The sequence below is a fragment of the Bacillus rossius genome, chromosome 5 (genome assembly GCF_032445375.1).
Source record: "Bacillus rossius redtenbacheri isolate Brsri chromosome 5, Brsri_v3, whole genome shotgun sequence".
Taxonomy (NCBI): domain Eukaryota; kingdom Metazoa; phylum Arthropoda; class Insecta; order Phasmatodea; family Bacillidae; genus Bacillus; species Bacillus rossius.
Genome location: NC_086333.1, coordinates 22,964,005 through 22,986,248, shown reverse-complemented (window position 1 = coordinate 22,986,248; position 22,244 = coordinate 22,964,005). Strand labels below are relative to the sequence as shown.

Genomic DNA, 22,244 nt, shown 5'->3' with positions numbered 1-22,244 from the left:
GCGTGAATGAAGGACAAACCAACCAACTCACTTTCCAATTTATAATATTAGTAGAGGTAAAGATTTCTCTCTTAGATTTCTAGCATCTATAAATATTAGCTCTAATAGTCTTAGTATATAATATAAATTCCTTGAAAACATTTTTAAGATGCTTATACCATATTTCCAAAGACTTGTAATATCTGTCACCAAAAAAGCGATTTAATATTTTTGACGTGACAACGTCTAATAAATCGATGAATGCCGGCTGCACGCACGAAAAAGTGTCCCGTAACGCATATTGTCCCACTACGGATGTGTCCTGTTACGCTCATTGTACGCATGCGCCGTATCTGTCTTCCACTCGGTTGGAACAACAATCGATTTGACTTTTCAAACATGTTTTCGTCGTTTGAATTATTAATATTTTATTGTTTAACGATCGTCCACCGATTTTCAGCACAATCGGTACGGTTATTTGAAAGTAATGATGAATTTTCAAATACGTTTTTAACGAACACTGTTGTCTTACAGTTACACATAATTCAAATTACACCCGGGATCTTTTGCACAATGTTTTAAAAAATATTGTAACACATTATAAATACGTTTGGTGTATTTGGGATGCGTATTTGTTACAAAATCGTATTATAAAAACGAAATAATATCATTCCCCTACGGTGCTGCTATCTACGTTGACGGACGCGCACCGAATGAATCGCGATAATATTCCACTATCGCGAGAACCAGGCACTCCTTAATACATTTTTTTTTCCCTTGGTTTATCATGAGGGGCGTTATTATTAATGAATTATAAATCAAATTTCGTCACCGGGGCCACAATCGCATATCATTTTAAGCCCTGGAAGACATAAAAATGTAAAATATTCTCGACGAATTTTAATCTGTGGTTTTGATTGCTTATTACAACAACAATTTCGGCAATAAAGGGTAATTACGAAAAATAAATGTGGTTTTCATTGCTTAATACAACAACAATTTCGGCAATAAAGGTTAATTATACTTGCATTTTAAAAATCTGATTACTAGTTTAATTTCAAGTATTTACTCTTTTATTATAAAAATAGTAGCATATGTCGGCGAGTGCAGTAATAATATGTTATGTGACAATTGACAAAAAAAAATATTGTGATTCATATTTTTGATGGTAGATATTTTATTACAGTTTATTTATATGAAAACTTGTTCATAATTAAATTTTAACTTTATTGCTAAACGCCAGTTTTTAAAATTAATTACAAGTCATCTACATATGAACTGTTTCTTCGACTGTTTATAAAGTGAAGTGAAAAGTTAATGTGGTTTCCATTGTTTATTACAACAACAATTTCGGCAATAAATGTCAATTATTCTTGCATTTTTAAAATCTGATTGCTAGTATAATTTCAAGTTTTTATTCTTTTATTATCAAAATAAAAATGGTTCAATTTTATTCATACAAGTATGCAATAATTTCATCAATGTTTTGTTATGACGTCACGTTAAACTATCGTCCGTCAACCGACTTTACACACAACCAATTTTTTTTGGCTTCAGTGAAGTCACATAGAAAGAAAGTATTTTAGTTTCAAAAAATAAATGTGTTCAGCTAAGTAAAACTATCCGACCAAAAAAAAGTAATGTTAATTGGAAAATATCCGCATAGTCTATTGTTTGAGAAAGTCATAATGACGTACGCATGATGATAGATTCTTATAAAGCTTCGTTGGCACTCTAAAAAAAACCACTATGAAGTTATTGAGCCTGTTAAATGAATATTTCGTTATAACCATAACTTATTTGGTAAACTTGTTTTTCTTGCTTATTATCTACTTGATATTCTCGGAATAACCTTACTTTGACGATTTTAGACTACAAACTAAATTTGTTTAGTCATATAATATAGATAAATAACAAAAAGTAAAAGAAATTGCAGAATTTATTCAAAATAAAGGAACAAATAAAGTGTAAGCTCACAAAGTGTGTAGTGACTGAAGTAACAAAAACATTCTTCAAAGATTTCATCTTATTTAGTTGAAAAATCTAAGTAATAAAAAAAAACAAATACAATTAAGGCATTACATTTTTAATTAATTAATCATAAGAAACTATTCATCTATCAAATTAATTACCCTACTTCATGCCTCGCCGTACTCAACTCGCCCTGAGCGCACGTACACGTATACATGCGCACAACAGGCAACATGCGAGAAAATAATAATGTACTTAGCTGCATTATGTAGATACTTAGAAACACGATTTCCCGTTGTTTGTCTCATTCATAAAGTGAAAACTGTCATCAGTAACGGGAAACGTACTACCGTGTTGATATTGGTTAAAAACAAGGTGACCCCCTTTTTTTCTAAAGTCAGAGAACTGATTGTTTGGAGAAGTGGCAATTCGGAGAAGTGGACATACGGAGAACTAGTAGGCCCCCGCGCAAAATCCCTCGCTCTGGTAGAAAAGCGCAGCGCTCAGTCCAACAGCCAGACCTCACACAGGAAGTGAAGTGCAGCGCTCATTTCAGCAGCCAAGCCTCGCACAGGAAGTTCAGTGCGGTGCTCGGTCTAGCAGCCAGGCCTTGCACAGGAAGTTCAGTGCGGTGCTCGGTCTAGCAGCCAGGCCTTACACAGGAAGAAAAGCGCAGTGCTCAGTCCAGCATCCAGTCCTCACACAGGAAGTGCAGCGCTCTGTCTAGCAGCCAGGCCTTACACAGTAAGAGAAGCGCAGTGCTCAGTCCAGCATCCAGTCCTCACACAGGAAGTGCAGCGCTCTGTCTAGCAGCCAGGCCTTACACAGGAAGAGAAGCGCAGTGCTCAGTCCAGCATCCAGTCCTCACACAGGAAGAGAAGCGCAGTGCTCAGTCCAGCAGCCAGGCCTCGCACAGGAAGGGCAGTGCTGTGTCGCAATGCTCGGTGCTCAGCAGACCGCTGCGTGATATAGCCACGCAGTGCTTGCCGTGACCCAAGCTTGGTTCGCCCTCGGCCCAGCGGTCATAGCCCAGGTCCTGCATGCGCTCTCCTGCATCACATGTATCACAGAGTCCCTTGGTTGCACAAATACATTAGCACACACGTACGTGCATGCAACCATGTTTCGGTTTACGAGTCAGTTAACTGTGAATTAAATGTGAGCGAGTCTTTCTATACTCGCCAGTGATGTGTAAACACATAACCTCGGAAGTGAGCAAAACCACGTGTTCTCATGTTGCAAATAAATTTAGGATACGAATTTTAACACCAAATTTAACATACATTCTTTTAAATATTTCCGAGATACACAAATATACTTAAAGTATTTATTCAAAGGAAAAAAAGAAAAGTTTTTTTCCTATTTAATTCTGTTTTACATAATGATATATATTATTGATTTCTATGGGCTAACCGAACAAAAGGATTTCCTTCCATATTGCATGTAAATGACTAAACGGATTTATATTTTTCGTTAGACCTAAATTATCATTGTTGTTGCATTTGAGAGGCATTTAAGTATGCAAAATAAATATAGTGAAATAAGTGAGATGTTTATATGTATGTATATCCTGCTACTAGAGTTGGAGTGTGGTGTGTGTTGGCGGTGTCTACCATCTTTTATTGTGACGTAACGGCGGCATCTTGATTGATTTTTATCTTAAATATTTATCTTCAAAATATGCAAAAAAAAAATATTCAAAATTTGCCAAACATTCAAACAATTCGCCTAAACTTCCAGTTTCATTTGCGGGAAAAATATGTTAAAATTGTATTGTTGTATTTGCTTTTAAGGCAGGATCTCTTTGAGATTTGTGTAGGGCTTTGTTACGATTCCCTTTGACACTGTTTGCAAGAAGTTCAATAAATTTTAATTTACTTAGTTAGTTACAAAGTCAGTTATGACGTACTTAATTATTTCACCTGACTTATATTGCACATCGACCATTAAAGTTATGTATTTGGATACTAAAACAATTTTTTTTAAATATTCCACTAAACTATAAATAACTGCAGACATAAGACACCTCATTTGTGGAACTACAAATGTAAGAATGTATTAAATCATTGGTTTTTTTGCCATTCATACATATAAGCACTTACATGAAGCAGTTCTTTGTTTGCACTATTTACGACTTTTTTTTCTTCAAAATCATACCTGCTATGCTTATACTACCTAGACTGGCACTTTTGACATTTTAATAACCTCATCTCTGGTTCTTGATTCTATTTCACTCATCTTGTGCTCTGAAACGTTACCGAAATATCTAATCATGTGTTTTAAGTGTAATCTATTTTGCATTCGTTTGCAATAAAAATTGTGTTATTGCGTAATATGTTCAGTTAACTGCATCACCAAATGACAAATTATTTTTTGGCTGGCTTGTGAAAACGCTTTTCCTAACACAGAACAACAGAGTATATGTATGTATGAACGCAATTTTATTAACGTAATTCTCTTAGGAACGAAAGGTTGTATAATATTTATTATGATGCACAAAGATGAACTTTACAATATGATAATTTCATACTAATGTTATAGCACCTATTTTTATAAATTCCCTTTTTTGGCTTTGTGATACAAAAAAAATTCGTGTCTATGTATTTAGAATATATAATTATATTGATATGTCATTCATTATGATTTATTTATCCTACAGTCAAGAAATTTCTCAGATGGATATTCGATTGCCTAAAACAATATATATTTTTACGTACAATTTTTTTAGTTATTAACCTTCACAAGCTTCTTATATCTTACAATCTAAATAAAATAGTTTTTATTGGTCGTCTATTACCTACAAGAATGCATCGAAAAGTATACTGCTTACAAAGAGAGCTCTAATTAAAAGGTTTTTAGGAAATGTATAGATATAGCCTTATCGACTGTTAAATTACAGCGATTCATTAAAATACAGTTTTAAATACAAGAATTAACTTAGAAAATAATTAAATCTTAAAATCATATAAAAATCAGAATTTTTATAGTTTTGAAATGTTTACCATTAAGCAGATAATTTATTGGGTACATAAAACTTTCGGGTAACATAAGAGAAGTTCATACGTGTAAAAATAATTGGTTAAAAATCCTTTAGTTTCGAAAACATAAAGTACAAACAATCTCTATTCTTTGCTTATGTGATGATTCAAAAATATATAAAGTACCTTTTAATAATGTTAAATTACAATCCCATGTCTTTTTATTTCTATTTTTAAAGTATACAGAAATAAGATTTTTATACATTTAAGAAGTAAGAAACAGCAAATTATGCCTTAAAGGGTTTTGATTATTATGAGCTATTTGTCAAATAAAATTAAGTAATATCTGTTTTATATTTATCTTTATAGCAAATAAGATTAAACGTGGTGAATTGATTTTACTTCAAAATTAACATGTGTTTTGGATTTTTTTAGGAACTTTTAAAATTATAATAATATTATACTTTAAAAAACTTAACAAATTTAAATTTAAAAGTATATATTTGTAACTTTAAATTCCAATTAGAGTTTGTCTCCTCGTGTAATTTATGATATGCCAAGCATATTTTAATTTTTCTTAAAAAAAATAGAAATTTACCTAAACTGAAAAAAAAATATATATCTTAACACTTTTTTTACATTAAAAATTCTTATTTTTTCCTAATATATTTTTGGTTCAAAGTATTCATGCAAGTCTATACTGCTTTATAAAATCTTCCTCCCATTTCGCAAATATCCCTAAATCATGTGAAACTGTAAAATTTGGACCTAATATAGTAAAATACCTTTTTGGTAATCTAGTAAGTAAATAATTTTATCATGGTGAAAACATTTTTTTTTGCTTTAGCATAAAAAGTTAGTACATTTTATATTTATTTGTAATGTTAAAAGTACATAAGTATTTTCCAAACACAGCAAACACCCAGTATATTATTAATTACAAATGAAGGAGTTTAAAATATGAATAATTTATACAAAATGTTTTTCTGACTTTAAAAAAATTGGTTGTCTGTAAAGTCGGTTTACGGACGATAGTTTAACGTGACAACGTCATAACAAAACATTGATGAAATGATTGATCCAGAAGAAAAGGAAATATCATATTCGGCCTGAGACTGAGCCGTAATAGGTTTTTGCAACCAAACCATTTAGGCATTAAAAATATTATATTCTTTGAGGAAGAATTTTTTTTAATTTTTCAATCTTTTGCATGATAAAATCAACCTCTGCATACTTTTATGAATAAAATTGAATCGTTTTTATTGAATTATCACTATTTTGTATGGATACAAAGGAGTGAAATTAAATGTGCAATTGTATTGCAATATATTTATTACTTTTGAAATGTTGCGTGCGCCATATATATTTTTACAAGTACATTAAAAAACTCCCAGCTGCCGGGTTTCTAACCGACAACCTTTAGTTTAAGAGTTAGGTACGCTAACCACACGCCCACGAGGTCATACTAAGGTAATGCAGTTTCAAATGTTATATATATTTTTATAAAATCTTTGTTCACGGTAGGGGTATAATATTAACACGATTTTATAACAAATACGCATCCAAAATACACCAAACTTATTTATAATGTGTTACAATATTTTTTAAAACATTGTGCAAAAGATCCCGGGTGTAATTTGATATATAATGTGTAACTGTAAAACACCATTGTTGGTTCAAAACTTATTTGAATTTTCAAAATTACTTTTAAATAACCGTACCAATTGTGCTTAAAATCGGTGGACGATCGTTAAATTACACAATATTAATAATTCAAACGAAGAAAATATGATTGAAAAGTCAAACCGATGGTTGTTCCAATATAGTAGAAGAGAGATGCCACGCATGCGTACAATGAGCAAACAGGACACATCCGTAGTGGGACATCCGTAGTGGGACACTTTTTCGTGCGTGCAGCCGGCGTTCATCGATTTATTAGACGTTGTCACGTCAAAAACTTAATATTATTGAAATTATAAATTTCTGAGACATTAGTTTTTTATTATAGTATGTTTAAAGCAGTAAAACATATAATAATATAATACAATAGGTCGTTTTCAAACATGTTTCGAAACAGCATTTCTACGAAATTACTTTTGATCACGCTAAGGTATTTGAATGTCATTGTATTTTGTTAAGCTTAGAAAAAGTATTTTTCAAATTAATTTTTTATCTTAAAAGGCGAATTTTTTAAATGTTTATGAAAAGCGATTACTCGAAATAAAATAATTGACCTATTTTGACCACAGTAAAGGAACTTTTAAGGTTTTTTTTCTTCCTGCGACTTATATCTACTTAAGTGTATAGAAAACCTATTCAAGTAGAAATCATATAAATTAAAAAAAACATAACAAACTTAACATTGAGATTATAAATAATAATAGGCAAACAAGAGAGAACCAGGGTAAACATACAAGTTCTGGACGAAGTCCACCTAAAATCTTATTATAATTTTTTTTTTTTGCTAGATAACTAAACTATAACCAATGTTTAAGAGAATTGGCAGTGGGAGACGTTTTTTGGTAGGTTCTTAATTAGGTTAGACAACAAAAACAAGAAATATTCTTGGTATAAAAGATCTAACTTATAATTACCAATTTAAATTGCAAGGATTCAAAGCCTTTTGGCATTAACACGTTACCATGTAACTACAGTGAAAATACATCCAACCTAAGTGAAAGGCACTATGATACGAAGCTTGGCACCTGAGCGCTCAGCTGCAAGGAGCGAAGGGCACGCACCCAGCACGCTGACGAAGCTGCCCTCCGACTGGCGGTCGCTGAGGCCCAGGAAAGCAGCGGGCGAGGCCGCCAAGAGGCGCCGCAGGGCTTCAGCCTCGGGCCAGGAGTTGGCGGCGGCCAGGTACGCCTGCTCGTCGTCACACGTGTCCGCGGCCTCGGACCAGCAGCGGGGCTCGCTGTGCAGCTTGTACAGCCCCAGGCCAGGCAGCCGCGTGTAGCCCTGGTACCGCGGCCTGCGGGCTGCAAGGCAACACTCACAAAAACCTTTTAATTTAAAGATGTTCCTTTAAATGGATGCACATACATATATTCAGATATTTCTAATTACAACTTCGAATTTACAAAATTAAATGTTGCATACATACCTATTGTAAAATAACTAAACCAACGTACTTATCTGTTAATGAAAGTTAACAAAACAATTATCTAAACAAATAAAGGAGATTATACCATTTACTTTACATTGGTGTTTAACTCAATAATGAGCTACACAAAAAAAAAAAACATAGTATTCCGCGGTGTCGGGAGTAGAACTTTGTGATTTTAAGTTTGTAACTAGGTACTTGAACCCTTACTGATTAGACACTGTACTATTTTTCAGAAAATATTTTCATAATAGTTACCTAATTTTAAGATTAAAACGATTTAAAAAAAACATTATTACTTGTGAGAAATTAGGATTGTAAAATTTACTATAGAATAAATTTGCTATCACAAGGAGGGTTTTTGCCCACGGATGTGCTTGATACGTTCTCTGATGTTCAAGTAGGCGAACATATACAGGATACCACCACACGAAGTCAGCTACGTTAATGACTTTGGCTCAAAGCTACAGCAAAAAAGCGAATGCTATAGTTTTCATTGTGTTAAACTATCGTTTATTGAGAGTGGCGCATTTAATAAATTTCTAGTTGTTAACTATAATTTCCACCTCATTGTGCCCAAAAAAGATTTACTTCAATAATTATACAGATTTTCTAAAGTATTCGTGACATCTCTCATTACTAACATACCTAGCTATCAGTTTTGAAATCAATTAAAAATATTATGTTTAATTTTAAAATTTACATTGAGAAATGTATACTATTAAAATCAAAATACTTAATGGGGATATGGATATTTTTCTAATGCTTTTTTGGTGATATAAGTTACCAATCTTGAAATTTATGAACCCACTTTTGAAGAATAAATTAAGAAATCGTGCAATATCATGGGTTCATTTATAAAGTATAATCTAATAACGCATTGCACATATTCCTTTAGTAAAGTCTTGCAAAGAAAAATATTATTTACAGCATATTTAAAAAAATATATTTATTTATGAGGGTAAATTTTGTTATAATCCACAACTTTATTTTGACATACCTAAACTAAGCCATAGTGCTTTGAATCTCATGTGTGTTAAAAAATAGGCGACTATCCATGTACATTTAAAATTATCTGTAGAATATAAATATTTCTAATGTGAATATTTATATGAAACACCATGTGGTTTTACCACAGCCACTTAAAAAAAAAAAAAAAAAAATGTGTTCTTAGAGTCTCCACGATACCGAAGTGAGACTTCTAAATTATTTTATTGTTAGTTATAAGAAACAAATCATTTCCTTTAGGTTACAGATCAAAAATATATATTTTTTAATTATGTGAGCACTAAATTATGCTATTCTGCAAGTATACAAATTTGAAAGTATGCAAGTGTGCCAGTACGCTGCGTCCTTTCTATCTCTCCCCTGTTGTCTACTCTAGTTGTTCCCCAAACACGTTTCTAGCTATTCCCCTCATGTGATCGGATTTTTTGTAACGCTCAAAAGTTATAGCGTCCTCAGAAAAGAAGTTTTACTTGAAAATATTAAAATTGACTTTTTTTTACACCAAAATTGATTTTTTAATATGTTTTCCCTAGTTTATTAAGAAACGATTTTTAAAATACAGAAGTGGCTCGAAGAAGCTGGTAACGTAAGAGTTATAGACACTCACCTTTCGCTGCTTCTGGTGGAAATGCGTGGGATTGATGTGGACGAGCATTTATATCGACAACTATTGCATCGTAGCCCCAGTCAGTGTGGGATTCTTGTCGCTCCGTCTTCTGAGCAGCGCAGCTCGGGTTCCAGAGGCTTATGTTGACTTCCCAATCTTGGTAGCTCCAAGGATATTCATCTGATGCATTCGTATGGTGAGTAATATTTATCTAAGGGAACATTTATAAATATATATATTTTTTTTTCAAAAAGTTACCAATAATATAAATAATAGGTATGGGTTTACAATAACAAAGCTCTATGTAGTAAAGATCTATTTTTACGGACAGAAAAAAATTACCGTTTTCTTAACAAAGCTGTTGAATAACGGTTTATTAATCACAAATCAGCAACTAATACAATTTTCTTGAAACTTAAGTGTAGTATTTAAAGAAAAGTGTTAGTGGGCCGTTTATCATTAAGTAACTTTTTGTTTGTAACATTACAGGAAACTGGAGTAAATGCATGATAGTGCGTTAGCAAATTTAAGCCTAGCATTGCGTCACTATTCAGGATCATTTTAAACTAATAAAGTAATTATAAATTCTTATTTGTTTTATATGCTTACAAAATATTGACAAAGCTTTGTTTATATAAGGTGGTATTTAATTAATAAATTATAAATCAAAAGTTGGGCTGGTACACTTTGTTCAAAACAAAATAGCATATATATATGCACATCCTGTAGAAACTTTTCTGTGTATCCTACCCTGTACCTTTTCATACGCACGTAGTTCAATGTAAGAATGCCTCACGTATAAAACAAGATTTTGTGACAAAAATGCGGATAAGATATTATTTATTTTCATGCAAAACTATGATTTTCATAAATTGAATTTTTCTCAATTGATACAAAAATTCTATGTCTTTTAATTGTTCTGTGTAATCTACAGTTAAATTTTTTTATCTTAAACGTTTAGTTTTTATATTTTTTGTAGCGTAACTATTATGAACACAATTATCTCATCATAAACATTCAAAGACTTAATGGAACGTGTGTATGTTTGTTTTTCCTTTCTTCACGCAGCAACGGAGTAACAGATTTACTCCATTTTTTTGTTCATAGAGATTGTTTATGAGCCGGAGAGTGAGAAGGCTTATTTATATCCCAGAAAAATGCACGGTTTATGTGGCATAGTTCTGGAGCGTATTTCTGAAATACATCTACATGCTTACATGGCTGAACGGATTTTGCTATTGCATTTTTGAAGCTTTATTTGCATTCATGGTGATGGGAAGTCTACAGTTCACAGGAATGAGAGCAACAACCGAACAGTTCCCAAGTTCTTCGAAGTTTTTACAGTACGCTCTTGAAAAATATATATTCCAAGAATTTGTATATTAAACTTTCATAGAGAATATTAAATAACGTAAATCAAACTTAACAAATTTTAATTTTAGTTACTTGACCTACCCTCCCGGAAACTTAAGAACTATTATTTATTACACTGATCAAACATAACCTAACCTTTCACTTCGGTAAACTTCGGAACTGTTCGGGTTTTGGTTGTGGCTTTCATCCCTGCGAACTGTAGGCGATCCTTCTTCCAAGCCGCACCGGCCGGAGAGATCCACTTTCCGTGACGTCATCACCTTCACGTCCGGCCGGGGAAAGCAACAACGTACAAATGACACAGCATTATCGTAACGTTTTTAGCAAAACAAAATTCGGCTGAAATCATAAAAAAATTAAAGTTAAATTTTTATGCCAGTGCTTTGCTTTGAAAGTTATTGCTGCACAATTTCCCACGCAAGCTCTCAAAACATTTTATTCCGCTACAAACATTTTGAACGGATATTCACTAAGTGTAATGTAGTGGCTGAAAAACGTCTAGTTATAAGTTCGATATTAATATTATTTACGCGACTTTTTACAACCACTATAGTACACTTATTAAAAATACATTCAACTTATTTATCAAATGCAAGAGAGCTATAATTTTAATGGCATGTGAGATAAATTTTTTTAATTCCCATATAAAATTTATGTATATTTATTTACTTAGAGATTGAACACTAGGCTATATACAAAAGTTACCAAACATAAACCGTAATACATATTACGTCAGTTTATGCAATCAAATTTACAAAAATATATTATAATAAAGGTTGTTTTAAAGAAAGAAATAGGTAATAAAAAATTCCACCCCTCCTTTATCAATAAATCGAGAACTATTTGAAATCAAGCAAGTAATGTGCAAATTTTATTTTTTTACGAGAGATTTTAATACTATAAAATCACAGGTAGAATTATTATTATTTTATTTTAATTATAAATAAATCAAGGGTTTCAAAAAATTTTAGCAAGTTATTATGTCAAAAAAATAATTAATTTTATTATAATTTAAAACCAAGCCTATACCTAAATCAACAATAAAAAGATTTTAAGGGTAATACTCTGATGAAAGAAGTCTAGTAAATATATTACTGTAAAACGCCAAATTTTTATTATTTTACGATAAGTAAAAAATCACAGTTATATAACTAATGTATTAAAAATTTACTTTAAAATTGATAAAATAATGAAAAATGTTTAAATATAATAATATAATATCATGGACGGAAACATACACATGCCATAGCCGCAATATTGATTGACGTAAATGCTAGGCATCGTCGCTCGTATGCTGATTGCAGCAGCGTTTATCACTGGTATAGATCCTGAGAGTTAACTACTGACCATATAATTCATCTTTCACTTGATTCTACACGAAATAAACAAGGTTTGTCATGTCGACTGATCGTGCCGGCCATTGCACAGGATCTCCATCACCCATTCAGCGAGAAAGTGTGTAGTTGCAATGTATTAGCGAATACTCAACTATAAATTGGATAGGCTCGCTGAAAATTATTTGGATAAAATCTGTATTCAGGGCGTTTGGCTGTGTTTTACAAGGAAACCATAACAAAACATACTTGTGAACTCTTACATTCGTCTTTACCGCAAATTAAGATTTACATCAGGACAGACTTCTTTACCTGCATAGGTAAAAGTAGTTTAATCGGCATAGTCATTTATTTTGTAACTTTTCTTGTTTACTTCAAGTCACCCTTTGAGTTGTGTACTATCTCGTGTAGTCTGTGCTGCCTATTTGTTATAATATTAAAACTAAGCTTTTACTTTTAGATACGTACATCACATTTACAGCTTATTTAAAGAATTTTTAACAAGAAGCAACAATTTATCTCTACGAACTTGTTACTTTATAAAATTAAAATATAAATAAAAAATAAAAGTTTTGGCTTGTAAAATTAAGTGCTGGAATGGAATTACAACCAAAATCTTATTTCAAAAAAAATTAAGGTGTGTAAAATATCTGCTTTATTAAAGACTTTTCATCGACAAAATGCTTATATTCAAGTTGAGTTTGAATTTACTTGCATATGCTTCTACTAAAATTTATTTATTTCCTTATTGTTTAATACGATTATTATAAAGTAACAATTTTTTTTGTATAATAATCACTTTCCGGGGATTGTCGGCTTGTTGGTAACCACCCGGCTCTACCACCAATAAGCTCATATGATTAAACGATTGCATTTATGTGGGCTTTGTTTTTAAGATAGTAATAGTATTATACTTTTGACCAGGTTTTAAATAAATCAAAGTTTACCTGTCATTTTTGTGTACATTTTTTATAATAGATACATCATCTTATTTATATTTGCTTTCGAATAACGTAAACTAGGGCTATGAAAAGTAAATTGAAAAAATAATTTTACGATTAAGCGTCGTTTCAAATTAACTAAGATATCTTTTTGTACTGGTTATTACAAGAACTAAATTATTTTAATCTAAATTGAATTTAATAGTTCTCCCGGTACCGGTTTAATGGTTTCGTGTTTTAACTTATTCTTAACTGAACTTAGTTTAAATAAATATTTGTTTATGATGTAAAGCTACCGAATTAAGTCCCGCAGAATTTAAAATAAAATATTTATATAGTTTTACATAACGAATGGGTAAACTTTTAATTATTACTTTAAAAATGTAAAACATTATAATTATATGGCTTTCCGTTATCAACACCCAAGTAACAAAAAATATAATAAATATTTTAAATGTATCATAAAAACTACTACTATTCAGGATGAAATATTAAAACTTGTATTTCATGAATCTTGTTAAGTATTAATAATCCTATATTTTTAAAACAAAATTAACCGCTGTTATCGTTGAATAAACTAAAAAATGAAACATAAAACTTATTTTTGTGTTTTTTTTTCAACAGCCAAATAATGTACTACAACTCTCTTGAACTAAAAACGTGGGGTGCTTTATGACATGTGCCTTAAAATTGATATGAGTAAAAGCAATATGATTTGTAATACATTTTCTATCACTAATTTTAGGATGTAATCAATAGGAAGATTTTAGGATATAATCATTTCAAAAAATTTAGGATATAGTCATTACGAAAATGAATATATGAACCGAATGACCATAATGACCTTAAAATTGGTAACATGGTGCTTTAAGGGCGGAAATATATAGGATAAGCTCGTTGGATCAGCGGAAATTTGCAGGGGGGACTGGGGTGGGCCGCGTGGCCCGAGAATTTTGTACGCGGGGTTAACCGATACGTCATACCTTGATGCGGTGCCCGTATTCAGTATACTGTCCATATTTCAGCCTACATGCATGCAATAAGAAGAAAACTTTATAATATACAGAAAGTTGTTACGCGTAACTATAAAGACTACCAGTCAGCGCCCCTGCCCTTCTGATGGATACCAACCGCAGCACAGGGGCGTGCACCTTTCGATTCTTGCGCGACGGCCGGCAATGCTTCGGGGCCGCTCGGGCCGCTTCGACTCCGCTCGGCTTTGCGGGCTTCGTCCGGAACTACCAACATGACGTACTTCCGTCGCGGGTATCCAGACTGTTCCTTGGTTGGGGCCCGGCGGACTATAAATACGGGCCCAGCCAACGCTTCTGCAGTCAGTCTCTGACTCGCCCGGCTGCTTGAACTTGCGGTGACCACGACCCGCACCATCGACCTCCTCCGTCACGCTGCCCGCGGACATGCCAACTGCTACTGCCAGGAAAATACGGTAAGAGACGCCGTCAGAAACTAAGTCCGTCAGAAACCAAGTCCGTAAGGGACTCTGAAATTATTCGCAACCTAGTAGAAAACAATACAAGTCCGCGAGGGACTTAGAATAATTTCAAGCAGAAGTATTTTGGACTTAGAATATTTTCGCAGAGTGAGGAAACTGAAGTTTTGCCTCGTATGTAGAATAAAGGGAATTGTCTCGTGAAGGTCACGGGGCATGGAAGTGTTTGACTGGAGCTGATAGTAATACGGCAGTGGGGCAGTGTGGCAAGTGACGGAGGAGAGGTCGAGGTCAATTCGCAATAACGTAAATTGTACCAACCAGCAATAAGTTGATGATTAGCGTGATGACTGACACGTCCGTAACTAACGTATCCTTTACGTACCTGGATTCGACTGAACATTACTCTAACTTCCTGAACAGTGCAAGTCAATGTAACGACCAGTACACAACTACTTCGTGGAGGCGTAGAACTACTGACGGGGCGAGTCCACAAGACGTCGCCAACTCCGTGGCAGGCTTCGATCCGGAACCTCCCTGCCCAATCAACTGATGTAACGGGGACGCTACCAGCGGGGTTGTCTGCTAAGTTCTCCAGGAGGCAGCTACCTACCAAGACGAGTAAATAAAAGAATACTCGCCTCAATATTGGCGGGGCACCATGAAATACGAGTACCGCTGTCACTAGTCAGGAGAGATTTGAATAGAACTCGCTGCTTATAACAAATGTGTGTGTAAGAACATAAACAGTTTAGTGTAATAATTTGTAATATGGGTCTATAATAAGAAAGACCGAGACTTACACCAAGAAAACTGTTGTTAACTTAAAAGTACTGTTTCCTTTAATCATATCACAGTGAGAGTGTATGTATTCAGAATTTTTAAACTGTGTAACCGAGTTACAGGCAATATTTAATCTGTGCTATAAGTAATTTGATTTTAGTTGTCTTTGATTATATTCTTTAGCTTGTTCTATTTTAAAATTGTGAATTGATATTGTTTGGTATGTTAAATCAAGGCTATTAAAGATGATTAACGTAAGTTTGAATGTGCCGAAACTTGATTTGTAAGGAGCCTAATAATTTGACGTTCGTAAAATGTAAATTGCTGTTTGCTTTGGAAAAGGGCACTAATTAAATTTGCGTAATTTGTATAAGTGATCCAATGTTGTTAATCTAGTAAATCTGTTCATAGACACCTTTGACACCTCTCATTGTGCTAGTCATCACAGTGCTAACTCAGAAGTTTGTCAAGTCTGATCATTCGTGTAATGAAGGGTGTGATGTTGTTACAAGTTTTGTCAATAAAAAAACTTCTATTTCACGAACTTTTGAACCATCTCTGAGATTCTAAACCTTGTCCTCCCGCCCTTCCGGACAGGAGGTAACAAAGTTTTTCATAAGACATAGGCATATGAACAAAAAACGCATGGCCTCCCACAGCGGAACCCATGCTGCATGAGTTCGACTCGCACTTGATCGGTTTTTTAGTAACATTTAACTGTAAAACCGTGGGTGAAACAGTGCAGTGAACTAGAACTTGTTTCAGACACAAAAGTGACGATAGTTAATTATTGTAAAATAAATTCTTGCAGGCTTAATACATCTTTTAGAATGTAAGCCTAGTCCTTCACACTTGCAAAGAAACTTCCAGAAGAAGACCGACCATTTACTCTGTGTTAGAGCTTCAGGTCAGTGAATTTGTTTTCTATTTGTGTCGAAGTTTAATTAATTTCTGAAAAATTGTATTTCATATTTAAGGACTAATGAATAGATGTACAAGTTTTTTTGTCGGAATGTTACAAAACCTGTGTGAAATAGGAATAGTTCTTAAAAAAATAAATCATTGTGTATTTTGAGAGGAAATATATTGCGATATAAATAAATATTTATTAATAACTAAAAAAAAAATTTCGTTCATTGGAAATATTTGAAATATTAATATCAATTTTGTAACGTGGTAACAAAGACAGAAAAAGTTGTGTTTTTACACATGTAACAAAATTATTTTAAAATATTTTAAAATAACTCTCTAAAAGCTTTGTCTGATTCAATAATAACCTGTTTGAGGTTATAAATATCTTATCCATCCCAGAGTGTTGTTTTTAATCGCTATGTCAGTCGGTTCATTCAAGCGTCGTCGATGATCTACGTTTAACGCTCACAACACAAATATGCAATGTGGTCGAACCAGATGAAACCAGTTTACAGAACAAGCTCATGCTTGAACACTGATGGCGATTGTCCGTAAGTGTTGTGGAAGGCAGTGGGGAAACAGGACGGAATCGCCTCGCTTTGTGTGCTCTGCCTACGTCATTGTAACTCCTCCACGGCGACGGCCCTGGTCCAGCCAGACTCCGGGTTGTGTTCGACATCATTATCCTGCTGATTCTTCAAATTATTATTCCAGCCCAAAAGACAAAACTGGACTTCTTTTTAAATATGAATGATCCCCTTTAAAACCGAGAAACCACTTTTCCACATCTCAAACAGGTAAAACATTTTATTATTTCACTTATAATTCTATTTATAATGGGGTTAAAAGTCGTTAACACAATTAAGTAAAAAATTCAATTTTTAAGTAACCAGTTTATATCTTTTATACCTTTAAAACAGTATTCATCAAGTAAAATTACAATTAAATTACGTTGTTTTTCATGAAAAAATATTAACGATAGCAGAACGCATTTCTACCCTTCATGTAATAACCAATGTTATATTAATATGAAATAGTTCACGAACATTCTGTTTACATTTGTAATTTAATCACACCACTACGCGTGAAACAAACTAAAAATTTTAAAAATGAAGGCATGTTGTTAAAATTTTTGATAACAGCTACAGCTCACTATAATTAATTAGGCCTACTAGAATAAAATGAGATATTCTGTTTGGAGGTATATTTTGCTGTTAATTTTAAATTTGTTTTTAGATATAAGCACGTCCTGTAAAGTAGTCAATACATCACTTTATTAATTAAAATGTAGCAAAAATCGTTCATGTCCAGACACCTCAACCTTATCCAGTACATGAAAAAATATGATAATTGAATAAATATAATGTAGAAAAATTACAAATAAGGTAATATGATTAAATCTTGAGACAAATTATTGCGTTCTGTAACTGAAATGTAAATGAATTTCTTCAAATGTACCCTACTTAAAAACACAAGAAATAAAATCTACGGTAACAATAAAACTTTTTTTTTAACTATTAAGGTTTTGTAAATTTTAATCATATTATTAAAGTCTATTCAAAAAATAGAAACTTTCACATTTCTTTGTTTTATTCATTATGAAATTTTTAAAGTATTTTCCTAACTTCTAGATTTTATTCAAGTAACTACAGACAATGGCTGCAGAAGTGTGTAATATTTATAAATTTTGGTATGTAATAATTAATTAAGCTAAATGAATAATTTTTTATGTATTGTCGAGCTAATAATTAGAGCCTACATTTAAAGTTTTGTGCATCATATATATATATTGCATTTTTGCAGTTAAGTGTAATTTATAACCTTGGTAACAAATGCAGTAGTGATAAATCCTTGATTTTAGAACCTGAATAAAAAAACCTGTCTTGCTATCCGGTACGGCCATCCTGGTTAAGCTGTTCTATTGTTTGCGGAACCTACTGACTTATTTATTGTAAAAACTGTGTGTTGTGTTGTTTAACTCTTAATAGGCATTTAAAAAAAAACATTTTGTCAGATAACAAATTTGGAACATATTGAGAAAACGAGTTCTCATGCTAGACTACAAGAAAGCTTTCTAAAATATGTAATATAGTAAGCTTATAAAAATATTGAAACCTTTATTTTCAGATTGCAGTATCAGATTAGTATCTGATTTAATAAATTTTTTTTAGTAACAGAATTGTTTTCCTGTAAACCAACTGTTTGTTTTAATCTAGGTAATGTGGCTGGCGGTATATAATTCAGCTGGGAGGATCTGTATCTGCCGAGGCACGGGCTGCAACTGACCTCGGTGTCGCCCACGTGAGAGATCCAGGAGCCCGAGAGGTCGTTCCTGCCGCTGAGACCGAGTCGCGCGACGGGACAGCCCGCGGGCCCACCGGTGGGCCGGCCAGTGGGCCGGCCAGTGGGCCGGCCAGTGGGCCCGCCAGTGGGCCAGCTGGCCGCACTAGCGCCCAGGCAGCCCAAGGCCAGCAGCAGCAGCAGCGCAGCCATGTCCGGGCGGGCACTGCAGTAGTTAGGCGAGGCGGTCAGGGCGCTCGAACACGCTTCTTGCGTGGTGCATCCACCAGAGGGAGCTTTCCTAGTTTACAAACTATAGAGTCACGACTGTGTTTTTCTGCGGTTAAAAACAATGAGACATAAACCTTCTTCATGAAAATATTATTTTCTCATGAATTATTGTTTTAATATTTAAGGAAGTTTGGTGAGTTCAAAACAAAATAACAATAATACCAACACATTAATAAAACATAAAAATAACATATTTGGTAAGATCAGAAAACATTCACTTAATCAACGTAAATACTAACTTGGTTGATTAAAATAATATGTGAGACTAAATATGAAAAGCAAATGGAACCTAAACTTTCTGGTAAATTATTTAAAGGCATATACATTTGGTTATTTATTAGGAAGGGTATTGTCTTTAATTAAAAACAATTGTTATTTATTTTAATCTATTATATAGATAATATCATAATGAGTCCAAACATTTTAAACAACAAAGATATTTTTAAAAAAAATTATAATCATTCCTTAAAAATTTCTAAAACAATATCAAATTTATTTACACCATTAATTGAATAAATTACGAACTAAAATTTTGGTATGCATTTGTGAACTAAGGAAGTTTTTCTTTTTTCTTTTCATAGTAAATTAATATTGTGTTTGACTTTTTATTTAAATAGAGAAGTTAGCATGTTCAATGATTTAATACTAACATTTAATTTACCACTGGATGTGGCGTATCACAATTCCATGAGTTGTAATTTTTACCATATTATTTAACTCGAATTTATAGCAATTAAATGCACTTAAATCAGATTCTTACAAATTGTTTTCGAATAAATCTGAAAAAATGACTTAATTATTTATAACTCGATCATTAACAATTTAATATTAGGTTTTTCCTTGTTTAATATTTTTTATGCTTTCATTGATTTTTTTAAAAATTCTGGTATAGGTATTTTTATATAAAAAGATTTGGAAAAACCTAATTAGTGAAATATATTAACTTTGAAACATGCACATCTGAACTTTAAAAAAAAAACTTAATTACATGGATAGGTACCTGTTTCCAAGTATAAAACACTTAGTAAGAACAAAATAAGTTGTTCGCACGAGCGCTTCCCAAGTCAGCTGTTGACATCAAAAGCACGCAAACAGAACTGCGGGAAGCCAGAGATTAAATGAATGATGACGCAACTAGTTAATTCTCACATTTAGCAGCAACTTGCCTCAAGAATGAAGAATTTTCCTTGAACTCCGTCATGTTCTGGTAAATAGTCTCATTATGCTTAAAAGCAAGGAAAATCTTCAAAGTTAAAAAAATGACTGCGAAATTCTTTTATGCATCACATAATGCAATTTATTAAAAATTGTTTTCATCCCTGTAAACAAATCAAATTTTAGCAACGGTAATCAAAACATAAATGCATAGATTCATCGCTCGGTAATAATCTTATAGTACATACAGTTGAATGCTCTCATAGTTAATTCACACTGGAGATCAAGCTGGTTTAATTTTTATGCATTAAAATCACTTCGCCTGAAGATGGAAAAAAGCGCGACTTGGCAACACCGCACCGCCGGCGAAAATAACTTCCATCGGACACGCGACACTTGACGCCTCCTTCTCTTGTTGTTCAGAGCTAACGTCACGGTGCGGGTAATCGACACCTGCTGCTGCTGATTGAGGTACCACCGTAGCACGAGGAAGGTCTCCGGAACAGAAGATACAGTGACCTAGCCGTCAATAGCACAGTGTCAGTCCCACTGCAAGCACGTGAATTACGTGAAGGTACTCATCGCCACTGGAAGCTGTTGGTCGGGATGTCATCCGTGTTGTCACTCCCGTCTGATGTCACACCGTGGACATCACGAGCGGTATGCAGCCGCCTTGCCGAGCACAATGTGTCCGGTAGCTGCGTTAGGGCCGGACGACAGGCCCTCGGCACTGCCTGGCCCGCGGCATCTGCAGCATCTACTGCCCCATACAGTAGAAGAGATCATAGCAGATAGCATCACGGTCCGTGAGGTTCGCCAGCTTCATAGGAAAAACTGTAGCCACACGCATAACAGACCTGTACTTATCCTGCTAATCACTCGTGCAATGAAGCATTATGCGTCCATGATTTCACTCGTTCAGTCTCTGTTTGTGCCATATCCGGATCTGAACGATATGCTGAAAACCCTTACATTTATTACTAATTGTAGGAATGTATTTTTTAATTTTAATCAACAAAACCATTTAATAATTATCATGCTTAATAAAAACAGCAATAACTTTTAGATCGAAGTAATAATCACATTCCATGGTAAACAACATAAACATTCAATAATAATTATTCAATTGATAACATAAATATATTTAATATTTTGCAATTACACAACATAAATACTTTGTCTCTTAAACCATTGTTTAATCTCAGAAAAATCACAAGTGCATGATAAAAATATACATAACTGACATCATATATTGAACACTTTTCATAACATTTCCAATCCTATTAACAATACATGTAAACATTGATTATCGGCTTGTGAAAATACAGTGTTCTGAAACTTAGCCAAAATCAAACAAAATATTGCTTGTTCACATTGCAAAATTTATAAGTCCGAACTCAAAATATTATTTTTCCTCAAATAACTTGTAATTTCATTTGAATGTGAATAGTCAAATCACATTAACTTATTTTCACACATTATCACAATTTGAAACAACTTTGTACACGATTAACCTTTAGGAACACAAGCATATATAGCTCATTTGGTTAGAATTTTTTCCTTCGACAAAGAAACAATCATTGTGGACTTACCCAAAAACATAACTGCTGATATTTAAACCAAATATTGAATGCATGAACTAAATTTGATAAAATGTTACAGTCGAATACATAGTTGGCTCAACCATAGTTTACTGTCTTTATTGGTTTAAATTTATTTGAGCGATATTTCACTTGTTATTTGCCAATTCTCAAGAAAGATCTTCTTGTTTATGTGACGATGATTAGCAGGGTGTGATGTACTGACCCTTGTAGTTTTGGTAACTATTCCCTAAAGTGCTTTTACTTTTATCCTCGCTACTTGTTACACCACATGTATGCCACAACATATGCTTACAGGCAGGAGGCAACACACCTCAAACGTATGTGATAAATAATCTTTACCTGTGCAATGTAGACTTTCATAGCGTAATTAAATCAATGACAATTTTTCTTTCATTTCTTATATTAAAAGCTTACAATTAACTTGTTCCCAGTGTTAATAGGAAAGAGTAGTCTTTAGGAATAACCACTTAA

General features: G+C 33.2%; 1 protein-coding gene across 2 annotated transcripts; it reads right to left on the bottom strand.

Moving 5' to 3' along the window:
- Positions 1-1,900: 1,900 nt before the first annotated feature.
- On the bottom strand, positions 1,901-20,115 carry LOC134531639 (hemolymph lipopolysaccharide-binding protein-like). Of its 2 annotated transcripts, none has more exons than XM_063367402.1 (5): positions 20,015-20,115; positions 18,730-19,024; positions 9,650-9,860; positions 7,670-7,909; positions 1,901-3,000 (listed from the first exon to the last, which is right to left on the bottom strand). In XM_063367402.1, the coding sequence occupies exons 2-5, from the start codon at positions 18,934-18,936 to the stop codon at positions 2,840-2,842; spliced, it is 819 nt and encodes a 272-aa protein (XP_063223472.1). In that variant the 5' UTR covers positions 18,937-19,024; positions 20,015-20,115; the 3' UTR covers positions 1,901-2,839. The 2 variants fall into 2 exon arrangements, with proteins under 2 accessions (XP_063223472.1, XP_063223470.1); XM_063367400.1 differs by having other exon boundaries at positions 7,634-7,909; positions 20,015-20,102.
- Positions 20,116-22,244: the final 2,129 nt, after the last annotated feature.

Bases quoted from the DNA above. Each gene is read 5' to 3' on its own strand.
- LOC134531639 (XM_063367400.1), bottom strand. From the start codon at position 18,936: ATGGCTGCGCTGCTGCTGCTGCTGGCCTTGGGCTGCCTGGGCGCTAGT. The intron at 9,861-18,729 runs GTCAGTTGCAGC...ATGTTCCCTTAG, and splicing joins CTCACGTGGGCGACACCGAG to ATAAATATTACTCACCATAC. The intron at 3,001-7,633 runs GTGCCAAGCTTC...CATGTGATGCAG, and splicing joins CCTTGCAGCTGAGCGCTCAG to GAGAGCGCATGCAGGACCTG.